At 44.4% G+C, this 12,466-nt stretch overlaps 1 protein-coding gene across 4 annotated transcripts in view; it reads left to right on the top strand.

The window, feature by feature from the left end:
- The window catches only part of LOC140186788 (striatin-interacting protein 1-like), a 62,925-nt gene that overhangs the window by 35,086 nt on the left and 15,373 nt on the right, over positions 1–12,466 (top strand). For all 4 annotated transcript variants that reach the window (XM_072241363.1, XM_072241362.1, XM_072241361.1 and 1 more), the window contains 4 exons: positions 4,075–4,138; positions 9,359–9,430; positions 9,983–10,057; positions 11,153–11,250. In XM_072241363.1, coding sequence (XP_072097464.1) covers positions 4,075–4,138; positions 9,359–9,430; positions 9,983–10,057; positions 11,153–11,250 — 309 coding nt within the window. The remainder of the gene's footprint in view (positions 1–4,074; positions 4,139–9,358; positions 9,431–9,982; positions 10,058–11,152; positions 11,251–12,466) is intronic.

The following is a 12,466-nucleotide window of genomic DNA, read 5'->3' as shown; positions in this document are numbered from 1 at the left end:
AGATCTGTGGCATTTAACTCGGGTGACCCAGGTCTGTACCAGAAAGCCAGATAGGGTGGGCTATTTCAAGAATGAAGAAACAATTCTGAGTGAGTTTGGAGGTGACATCGGATGCACATCAACTCTGGCAGGGTTTGCAAAACATTACTTCCTACAAAGCAAAACCCACAATTATGAATGGCAGTGATGCTTCTCTACCAGACATGCTCAATCTCTGTTTTCCCACTTTGAAAGGGAAAATATAACTACAGCCGTGAAGATCCCTGCTGCACCCGGTGACCCTGTGATCTCTGTCTCGAAGGACGATGTCAGGCTTTCTTTACAGAGAGTGAACCTTTGCAAGGCAGCAGGCCCTAAACTAACACCTGGTAAGGCTCAGAAAAGCTGTGCCAACCAACTGGCGGGAGTATTCAAGAACATTTTCAATCTCTCACTGCTACAGTCAGAAGTTCCCACCTGCTTGAAAAGGGCAACAAATTTTTCCAGTGCCGAAGAAGAGTTGTGTGAGCTGCCTTAATAAGTATTGCCCAGGAGCACTCACGTTTATGGTGAGGAAATGCTTTGAGAAGTTGGCATTGGCTTGAATCAACTCCTGCCTCAGCAAGGACCTGGACACACTGCAAGTTGCCTATGATACAGCCTTAGATCACCTGGACAATGCAAACACCTATGACTGGTTACTGTTCATTGACCTTAGCTCAGCATTTAACACCATCGTTTCTACAGTCCTGATCGGAAAGCTACAAAACCTGGGACCCTGTACCTCCCTCTGCAATTGGATCCTTGACTTCCTAACTGGAAGACCACAATCTATGCAAATTGGTATAATATCTCCTCCTCGCTGACAATCAACACTGGCGCACCTCAGGGGTGTGTGCTTAGCCCACTGCTCTACTCTCTATATACACATGACTGTGTGACGAGGCATAGCTCAAACACCATCTGTAAGTTTGCTGATGATACAACCGTTGTCGGTAGAATCTCAGATGGAGATGAGAGGGCATGCAGGAGCACGATACACCAGCTAGTTGAGTGGTCACAGCAACAACCTAGCATTCAACGTCAGTAAGACCAAAGAGCTGATAATGGACTTCAGGAGGGATAAGACGAAGGAACACATACCAATCCTCATAAAGGGATCAGAAGTGGAGAGAGTGAGCAGTTTCAAGCTCCTGGATGTCAATGCCTCGAAGGATCTAACCTGGTCCCAATATATCGATGCAGCTATAAAGAAGGCAAGACAGCTGCTATATATCACTCGGAGTTTGAGGAGATTTGGTTTGTCAACTAAAACACTCAAGAACTTCTACAGATGTATTGTGGAGGGCATTCTGACAGGTTGCATCACTGTCTGTAATGCGGGGGGATGGGGGGGCTACCACACAGGATCGAAAGAAGCGACAGTAAATTGTAAAATTAGTCAGCTCCATTTTGGGTACTAACCTCCGTAATATCCAAGACATCTTCAAGGAGCGGTGTCTCAGAAAGACAGTGTCCATTGTCAAGGACCCTTCCACACAGGACATGCCCTTTTCTCACTGTTACCATCAGGTAGGAGATACAGAAACCAGAAGGCACATACTCAGCGATTCAGGAACAGCTTCTTCCCCTCTGCCATTCGATTCCTAAACGGACATTGAATCCTTGAACACGACCTTGTTTTTTTAGTATTATTTCTGTTTTTTGCACTATTTTTAATTAACTATTTAATATACATATATATATATATATATATACTTACTTTATTTTGTCTCTATATTATGTATTGCACTGTACTCCCACCGCTAAGTTGATATTAAACCTAATTTGGATTCTCCCTTAGTCCTGATACAGTTTCAACTTGTATCTTTTGCCTTCACAGATGCTGCTGAACTGCAGAGGTCTTACAACTTTGCTGTTTATATTATGTTAATAGACCAGAGTGTACTTGTTCTCACAATTAATCTTGTATAATTCCTCCCTTCTCGTCTGTTACAAATGGTAATTTCCAAGAAGATTTCCATTTTTAAAATGGTTTGGACATAAGCACAAAAGGATTAGTGAAGTTATGGCAAGATAGAGTAACGGTTAGTGAAATGCTTTGTGGCACTGGTGATCAGGGTTCAATTCCCTCCGCCGTCTGTAAGGAGTTAATTCTCCCCACGACTGCGTGGGTTTGCTTTGGGTGCTCCTGTTTCCCGCACATTCCAAAGAAGTTCCCGTTAGAGTTACTAAATTATGGGAAAGCTACGTTGGTGCCGGAAGCACAGGGACACTGCATTGGTCATTGATGCAAAAAGTACTCTTCACTGAATGTTTCAATGTTTTTATGACAAATAAAACTAATTTAATCTAGTCTAGTCTAATCTAACCTCCTTAGAAAATTTATCATTGTAGGGACATTGCAGAGGTGAAGTTATAAACTATATATAGATTAGGGATAAAATTGTATGATAGCAATATAAAATAGGAACTGGGTTTCTCTGATGCATCTGAGCTACTGATATAAAACAAGAGAACGTGATATTCAAACACAGTTCGATTTTAGATTAAGGAGATATCAAGATACAGTGGATATGAGAATTTGGAGAGGGACAGTGAAGAGTACAGCACAGAAACAGGCCCTTCAGCCCATCTAGTCCATGCCAAACCCTGTAAACTGCCTACTCCCATCGACCTGCACCAGGACCACAGCCCTCCACACCCTAACTGTCCAAACTTCTCTTAAACTTTGAAATCAAGCTTACATGCACCATGTGCTGACAGCTTCTTCCACACTCTCACGACCCTCTGAGTGAAGAAGTTTCCCCTCATGTTGCCCTTAAACATTTCTCCTTTCACCCTTAAACCATGACCTCTAGTTGTAGTCTCACCCAACCTCAGTGGAAAAAGCCTGCTTGCATTTACCCTGTCTGTACCCTTCATAATTTTGCATACTTCTATCAAATTTCCTCTTAATCTTCTACATTCCAAGGAATAAAGTCGTAACTTATTCAATCTTATAACCCAGGTCCTCCAGGTACCCAGCAACATCCTTGTAAATTGTCTCGTTCAACCTTATTTACATCTTTCCTGTAGGTAGTCATAGTCATATTCATACTTTATTGATCCCGAGGGAAATTGATTTTCATTACAGTTGCCCCATCCAAGAATAGAGTATAAATATAGCAATATAAAACCATAAATAGTTAAATAGTAATATGTAAATTATGCCAGGAAATAAGTCCAGGACCACCCTATTGGCTCAGGGTGTCTGACCCTCCAATGGAGGAGTTGTAAAGTTTGATGGCCACAGGCAGGAATGACTTCCTATGATGCTTTGTGTTGCATCTCGGTGGAATGAGTCTCTGGCTGAATGTACTCCTGTGCCCACCTAGTACATTATGTAGTGGATGGGAGACATTGTCCAAGATGGCATGCAAGGTAGGTAACCAACTGGTCCAGATCCCTTTGCAAGGCAGAATAACCTTCCTTGCTGTCCACCACACCCTCAATCTCGGTGTCATCTGCAAATTTTGTGATCCAGTTAACCACGTTCAAATAACAATCTGTAATGAGAGGTTATCCTCAGAAAGAGTTGCAGGGCTGGTCAGTGATTTTACTTTGACTGAAAATAGAAAAAGTTTAAAAAAAAGGACTAAGAACAGAAAAAGCTGGGGATGTGGTAATCAGGTCCAGCTGAATTTGGCGAGACAGAAGCAAGTAAGGTTTACAGTTAATTACAGACTCTTCCCTCACAAATGTCAGCAACACGTCAATCATTTCTAATCCAAGTTCTGCCATTGTCAGATTAAAATGAATTTACCTTCTGAGCTTTTTATTAGAATGGAATTTCTATCAGAACAGAATGATCAACAAAACTGGAGGAAAAGCAGGAATGTGAAGTAAGGGAATTCCAACAAAGGAGCGAATAAAATGGTGGGTTTAATAGTCTCTTACTGGAATTGTTTAGAATTAGAATTGTATCCTACATTCCCACTTCTTTGCCCAGATAAAACACACTTCCACTTATCACAGGTATATTTATGGTGAATTCTGTTGGCTTGAATGTTGCACTCGTGTTAATTTTAAAATGTTCTTGTGTTCTGTTTCCAGCGACACTGATACTCTGGTAGGTTTGCCCAGACCCATCCACGAGAGCATAAAGACCCTGAAACAGGTAGGAGAGCAGGTGTTGAACAGATTCTTTCCAAATCATGTAGTTTTCATTTCAGAGCAAGAAAACACACGCACATGCAAATTTATTAGCAAAGCAGAACAGAAATATTTTTCCCCTGAATGAAAATGCTGCAGATTTGACAGCAACCACCTAGTATGTGCAGTACCTGCTTTGAAACAATTAAAATTGGGGATTCGTCTGACGTCAGAATTGACGTAGGGCAGATTAGACAGCAAGTGCCCAATATCAACTTAATGGTAGACTCTCCATTACAGTCTCAAACAGCTTCTCCACTTCCTAGCTTAAAGGTCTCAGCTTTTTCTATTGGACTATGACATTGGGATCCTTTTTAGAAACAACTGGATGAAGAAATACAGGGAGAGAAAATGCTGATGTTTAGGGTCAAAACCATACATCAGAAGCATTAATAATTCCTTTGCACCCGCCTCCACCTCCCACCCCCACGGATGCTGCTCGACCTGCTGAGTCCTCCAGCAGATGATTTTGTGCTCTGGATTTCAGCATCTGCAGACTCTTGTGTCTCTGGTCATGCCAGGAATTCGATGTTCTGTTCAGAAGTTTTCTGCTAAAGCTCGTAGCTATTGAATACAAATTCTCTCCCTCAGCTCTGTGCATCTGCTCCTGTTTGGTACACTATATTCAAGGAAAATTCAACACTTCTGTTTGCATTTGCTTTTCATTTCCTTTGATTTTTTTTGTTGCTTTTTTTCCTCTTTATTTTCTTTCTGCTTCATATCCGTTCTTTCTCGTCTTCTTATGTCTCTTTCTAGAGTGACGCTCAGAAGGTGTTTACTTCACGCGGAGCCTGTACCAGTGACATACTGTTTCCCGTTTGTCTCTCTTTCTTCTCCTCAGTCATTTTCCTTTCCTCTGATTTTCTTTTGCATCCCCACTTTCCATTCATTTTCTTTTCTCTGTTGCTTTCTCTAACTCACTCTCACCTCTTCAGCATTCTCTCTTTTGCTCAAAATCTCTTTCCCCGATACAAAAACTGACAGACACGCGAGGTTCAGGATAAGCTGAAGGCTGGTTTGATTGTCCAGCAGATCTATTTCCAGTTCACGATGTGAGTGATAGACAGGGAACTTCAGAAGATCCTTGGTTCCGCACTTTGCTTTGCTACCACAATGATCTTCTTCATTTTCTCTTTTATAACTCTTCTCTTTATTTTTCTTTCTTTCTTTCTTTCTTTCTGACTCTTTTTGTTTCTCTTTCTGAGAATCATAGCAGCTTTACCCTGTTATAGAAGGCTATTCAGTTATTATCATGGAGAGATACAGAGAGATACAGTGGCTCACAGACTCTGTGCTGACCGTCAATCTCCCATTTGCAACCAACCTACATTTTAATCCTCACAGGCCTACCCGCCTCCTCTTCGTGCTCTCTGTCCCCTCCCCCTTGTGCTCACTCGCCCTCACCCCGTGCTCACTCCTCCCGCCCCTCGTGCTCGCACCCCCAACCCCTCGTGCTCACTCCCCACCTCCTGCCGACGGCACTCCCCACCTCTCCATCATGTTCACTCCCCCACCCCCTCGAGCTCACTCCCTGCCTCTCCATCGTGTTCACTACACCCTGCCCCCACCGACCCTCCCCACCTCCTTCTCATGTTCACTCCCCCCTTCCTCGTGCTCACTCCCTGCCTCTCCCTCATTCACTTCCCACCTCTCCCTCCTGCTCACATCCCCCTCCCCCTGGCATTCACTTCCCCTCGTGTTCATTCTCCCCTCTCATTCGCTGCCCCTCCCCTCGTGTTCACTTTCCCTCGCATTCACTCTCCCCTCGCGTTCACTCCCTTCCCTTCACGTTCATTCCCCCTTGCATTCACTCTCCCCTCGCATTCACTCCCCCCTCTCCCCTCCCCCTCGTGTGCCTACCCACAACTCTCTGTTGCCTTCATTTGCCCACTCTGGTCCGGTTGCCTGAAACGGCCTGTACTCCCTGTGCCAGCCCTGAGCCACATCTCAGCAGTGATGAGACGCACAACGGCTCCCAACCCAGCCGACACCAGCCCTGTCGTTCTACGTCCCCTCTCCAAACCGTGGATGATTCATTACGGTGAGAGCCCAGGTGAATGGCAGAGCTTGTCAGCTCCCAGTGCTCCGTACGTTTAGTTATACGATACCACCGTTTGTCTCTGATTCCATTGATGCCCCCTTCCTGAACAAACGTCCTGAGCCTGCTGTAAGGTGCCAGTGAATAAGCCTCTTTAATGAGCCCTCACTTTTAAACCATAACTAAAAATTTCTACAATAATAACACAGCTTCTGGAAACAGTTCCAGTCCTTAAATGTATAGAATGTTTTGCTGTTATCTCTTTAGTTATGTTTAAAAATTTCAACTATTTGTTTCCAGTTTGGCTGGTACAGTAATGCTCCTATTTGTCTGCCATTTTCTGTGTAACATGTTTATCTGCTCTTTAAAAGGTAGATCACTGGGCAAGAAATACTTAGAGGTATTCTGAATGAATGAGTGTGTGAAATATAATTGTGTTTGTTCTTCCACTGGATGAAGACAGACAATGGCCAATGAAAACTGTTGCAATGATCTGAAGGTGGCAGGGCAGCAAGAGATCTGAAGTTCTAGAAACATAGAAAACCTACATCACAATACAGGCCCTTCGGCCCACAATGCTGTGCCGAACATTTATTTACTTTAGAAATTACCTAGGGATACCCATAGCCCTCTATTTTTCTAAGCTCCATGTACCTATCCAAAAGTCTCTTAAAAGACCCTATTGTATCTGCCTCCACCACCGTTGCCAGCGGCCCATTCCATGCACTCACCACTCTCTGCGTAAAAAAACTTACCCCTGACATCTCCTCTGTACCTACTTCTAAGCACCTTAAAACTGTGCCCTCTTGTGTTAGCCTTTCAGCCCTGAAAAAAAGCCTCTGACTATCCACATGATTAATGTCTCTCATCATCTTATACACCTCTATCAGGTCACCTCTCATCTTCCGTCGCTCCAAGGAGAAAAGGTCGAGTTCACTCAACGTATTCTCATAGGGCATGCTCCCCAATCTAGGCAACATCCTTGTAAATCTCCTCTTTCTATGGTTTCCACATCCTTCCTGTAGTAAGGCGACCAGAACTGAGTACAGTACTCCAAGTGGGGTCTGACCAGGGTCCTATATAGCTGCAACATTACCCCTCAGCTCCTAAATTCAATTCCACGATTGATGAAGGCCAATGCACTGTATGCCTTCTTAACCATAGAGTTAACCTGCGCAGCAGTTTTGAGTGTCCTATGGACTTGGACCCCAAGATCCCTCTGATCCTCCACACTGCCAAGAGTCTTACCATTAATACTATATTCTGCCATCATATTGACCTACCAAAACGAACCACCTCTTCCTAGATCTGAAACGTCGGCTGTACCTCTTCCTAGAGATGCTGCCTGGCCTGCTGTGTTCACCAGCAACTTTGGTGTGTGTTGCTTGAATTTCCAGCATCTGCAGAATTCCTGTTGTTTGCACCTCACACTTATCTGGGTTGAACTCCATCTGCCATTTCTCAGCCTACTTTTGCATCCTATCGATGTACTGCTGTAACTTCTGACAGCCCTCCCCACTACCCACAACAACTCCAACATTTGTGTCATCAAATTTGCCATGGGATTTCTCATTCCCGTTTTGCATTTGGAATGACTAGCCAGTGTTTTGACAAATACACTCTTCAGTCTTTTATTATATTTAAAAACACACAGCAGATGCTGAAAATCTGAAATAAAGACAGAAGATGGTGTGTCCATGACGGAAAACATAGAGTCTGTTTCTCTGTGCTTGGGTGTTGCCTGACCTGCTGAATGTTTTTATTTCAATCCTTTGCTCTTTCGCCCTATGGGATTGTTGTCAGCAAGCACGCGCTCGTAAGTTACCCTTGAGAATGGAGGGGTGAGCCACTTCCCTCAAATGCCACAGTGTGTGTGTGGAGAAGGTGTTCCCATTGAACCATGGGAAATTTCCAGGGTATTGTTGTTATGACAACACTGGAATGGGCAACACGTACCTGAGTCAGAGAGGTGTGTGACTTGGGGAGAATGTGGAATGTGATGTTACCAAATGTCCAATGCCTTTGGAAGATGGTTCTTGTGTCCCTTCCATCTTATTTTTCACACCTCCCCTCACATTCTAGCTACTTTATATTGTTGGTCTGTAATCATCTGACTCTGCAGAGCTGAGAACCCAATCCTGGTGAACAAGTCTTCCATAAATGGCATCTTCAAAGTTCAAAGCACATTTATTATCAAAGTATGTATAACTATATAAAACCTTGAGATTCATCTCCTTACAGGCAGCCACAAAACATAAAAACACAATACACATTTTTTTAAAGAGCGTCAAATAGCCACTGTGCAAAAAAGAACAACTTATACAAACAATAAAAAGTAAATAACATGCTGAACTTTATGAGTTACCTCCTGTCCCCAATAAGGTGTCTACCGAATGTATGTTCATACACAAAGCTGGTGGAACTCAGCAGGTCACACAGCATCTGTAGAAAAAAAGTACAGACGACATTTCAGCCCAAAACAGATGTTGCCTGGCCTGCTGAGTTCCTCCAGCATTTTGAGTGTGTTGCTTGGATTTCCAGCAACTGCAGATGAGCATATGTTTGTGGTCTTTTACTGCTGTAGCCCAGCCACTTCAAGTTTTGACGTGTTGTGCATTCAGAGATACTCTTCTGCACATCACTGTTGTAACATGTGGTTATTTGAGTTCCTGTTGCCTTCCTGTCAGCTTGAATCAGCAAGGCATTTTCACCCACAAAACTGCTGTTCGACGTTTTTTTCCCACCATTCTCTGCAAACTCGAGGCTGTTGGGCATGAGAATTCCAGGAGATCAGCTGTTTCTGCGATACTCAGACCACCTCATCTGGCACCAACAATCATTCCAAGATCACAGCCACTTAGATCACATTCCTCCCCCATTCTGAGGTTGGGTTTGAACAACAACTGAACCTCTTGTCCTTATCCACATGATATTTGCCTTCACGAGGAGGTGTACCTAATAAAGTGGCCACTGAGTGTGTTACTGAGGTAATAGACTGTGCTGTTTGGACTTCGACAGTGCTAAAACTTGCTAACCCTGTCTGCTCTGGTTCACACAGAAAGTGCAGGCAATTCAACGGTGTTGTGTATGGGTGGACGGAAACATTTTGCTTGGAATCTTATTGCTTTCCTACCTTTCCCCAAATAGCACAAGTACACGTCCATCGCTGAAGTTCAGGCCAAGAGGGAGGAGGAGCTTCAGAAATCCCCAGTGTCACTGGTAAGGACCACTTGTGGGGCTGTGTCCCGGTGATATTGAAGATACGGGCTGAGAGGGTTCTTCCGGTACTATCCTGCCTCCCCATCCATCAGCTGTCCCTCAGGGCCCGAGGTTGTCGACCTCCCAGCTCCCCCTCCATCACTCGTACCTGAAGTGAGTCGACACTTCCCGCGTTCCTTATCGGTGTTTGGTGATGCACTGAAACACTGGCGTTGAGAAGGAGCTGTCACTGGGATTGCCAGGAGATTATCTGAATTATCCCAGGGAAAGCAGATTTTGGATGCGGCTGATAGAGTTAAGGCTGGAAAGACTACAAAGATGGAAAGACGCTGTATAATACTGTGAGGAGAAACTGCTGAGGGAAACCTGTCTGTCGTCAGATCGAGTCTATAATACAGTACAGAGGGTGGGTGCAATGTTACTGCTCCTGCTACAATAAACAATACTGTCAGCAGTATTCCCACCCAGCTCATATTAAAGTGATGTGTAACTCAGCAGTGGATAAAATTGGGAAACTTTAAGTTATATATTTGCAATTTTTCCTACTCACAGGGTGCTGAGATGGTAGAGCAGACTCCAGTTGAAGTTCTCTACCAGGGAATGTTGTACAACTTTCCACAGTACATGGTGAGTGTTGTTCAACCACAACTCAAGACACTAGCAGTCCCGCTGCCCACGGCCCGTGACGGTAACGACGCCGCTGCCCACGGCCAGTGACGGTAACGACGCCGCTGCCCACGGTAACGACCCCGCTGCCCACGGCCGGTGGCGGTAACGACCCCGCTGCCCACGGTCAGTGACTGTCTAAACATTGCCCTGCCCCCTCCCCACAGCCAGTGACTAACGATCACACTGCCGAACCACCCTGCCTCTCCCCCACCATAGACTTGTCTCTGCCTCCAGATCATTGGCTGCTTTGCTACTCTGTACACCCAGCACCCTTCTGCCTTCCCACTCTTCATCCTGCTGGCTGACACAGGAGCTACAGGTTGCAGCAACACCCCTCCTCCCCATCCTGCTGACTGACACAGGAGCTACAGGTTGCAGCAACACCCCTCCTCCCCATCCTGCTGACTGACACAGGAGTTACAGGTTGCAGCAACACCCCTCCTCCCCATCCTGCTGTTTCTGGCGTTCTGCTTCTCTTCTCCCGCCAGTGGAAGCTGTGATAATAACAGGACTTGCCTCCCTGTCCAGCTCTGAGTGTGTAGGGCCTATTTCTCATTTTCATTTTCTTCCCTGCTTCTTGTTTCCTCTGGAATTAGGTTATTGGGGATGGAGGGAGAATTAATGTCCTCTCCCTGCCATACTTCACAACCCATTTGGTACTTTCCCTGGTGACATGATTGGGTGCTGAGGCTGTTGGTTGAAGCAGATGTATGACTTGTGGAAGCACAGCACTACCAGCCGTACCATCTTCAGCGTGTAACACGTGTGCTTGAACCAACACGTAACCTCAGCACGTGACTTTTAAATTTGGTAACCCATTGAAGATCTCAAAAATATTCCAAAGAAGATCAAGGAAGTTCCCTTGGTTAATCACCAGAAACTGATGATCTGCTATTGGGGTGAGAAAGTTGTGTATAATCTGGCTGTCTCATTTTCAAGCAACTACAGTATCTGACGAGAGATCGATTGGCTGTCAGAGACATGATAGCCTAGGTTAGTGATGTATAAGATCCTTCCTCCATACACCATGTTGTGACGAGGCTTCCTCTGCAGATAGCTTTGCTGAAGATCCAGCTGGCAGCTGCTCCCACCTCCAAGGCAAAGACTGACTCCATCAATATCCTAGCTGATGTTCTTCCTGAGGAAATGCCGTGAGTTTTGTTTCAGTTTTGATTTAAGTTCAATAATCGTCATGCATTTCTTTACCTTATAGCTGTGAGAAGTGGTTTGTAACCTTTTATATCTAATGTATTCATTCTCCTTGAGTTTTCCCTTAACAAAAATCTCATTAGGTTTCCCTGTTTTCCCCTACCTTCCTCACCAGAAGCTTTTTCCTATGTCAGACAAGCTTTCCAGTTTCCCCCATCATGACAGCAAAGTAACTTTATTATCAGGATTGCTGTCGGTGGCCTCTTTATTGGGTGCACCTGTACATCTATCAATGATGCAAATATCTGATCAGCCAATCGTGCCAGCAGCTCGATGTGTCTGCATGCTGTTATGCAATCAAGAGGTTCAGTTATTCAGGCCAAATATTACAGTGGGGAAGAAATGTGATCTAAGTGACCTTGAATGTGGAATGCTTGCTGGTGCCAGGCAGGGTGGTTTGAATATTTCAGAAACTTAATCCCCTGGGATTTTTCTGACACAACACTCTATTGAGATTACAGAGAATGGTGAGAAAAACTAAAAACATCCAGTGTGTTCCAATTCTTTGGGTGAAACACCTTGTAAATGAGATAGATCAGAGTAGAATACTGACAAGAAGGTGACAGTAACTCAAATAATCACATGTTACAGCAGTGTGTGCAGAAGAACTTCTCTGAATGCACAACACATGGAACCTTAAGCTATGGTTCTGGATGGACTACAGCAGCAGAAGACCACAAAAATATTCTGTACTTGGTAACCACTTTGCTATCACAGGATGTACCTAATAAAGTGTCCACTCAGTGTTTGTGAATACCACCATCTACTACCTTGAGATTCATTTTCTTGCAGGCATTTACAGGAGAATAAAGAACTACAATAGAATTTATGAAAATCTACACATAAGTTGACAAACAGCTAATTGGAAAGAGAAGACAAATTTTGCAAATAAAAATTAATAAATATTACTGAGAACACAAGTTGCAGAATCCTTGAAAGCCCATGGGTTGTGGAATCAGTTCAGAGTTGCGGCAAGTTAAGGTATTCATGCTGGTTCAGGAGCCTAGTGTTTGTAGGGTAATAACTGTTCTTGAATCTGGTGGTGTGGTACCTCCTGCCCTGTGGTATTGGTGAGAAAAGAGCATGGTCTTGGACGGTGGGTGCTTGATGATGGGTGCTGCTTTCTTGTGGCAGCACTCCATGTCAATGTGCTCAATG

This window comes from Mobula birostris, chromosome 23 (genome assembly GCF_030028105.1).
Source record: "Mobula birostris isolate sMobBir1 chromosome 23, sMobBir1.hap1, whole genome shotgun sequence".
Lineage (NCBI taxonomy): Eukaryota > Metazoa > Chordata > Chondrichthyes > Myliobatiformes > Myliobatidae > Mobula > Mobula birostris.
The sequence above is the reverse complement of the archived record's forward strand: the minus strand, read 5'-3'. Positions and strand labels throughout refer to the sequence as shown.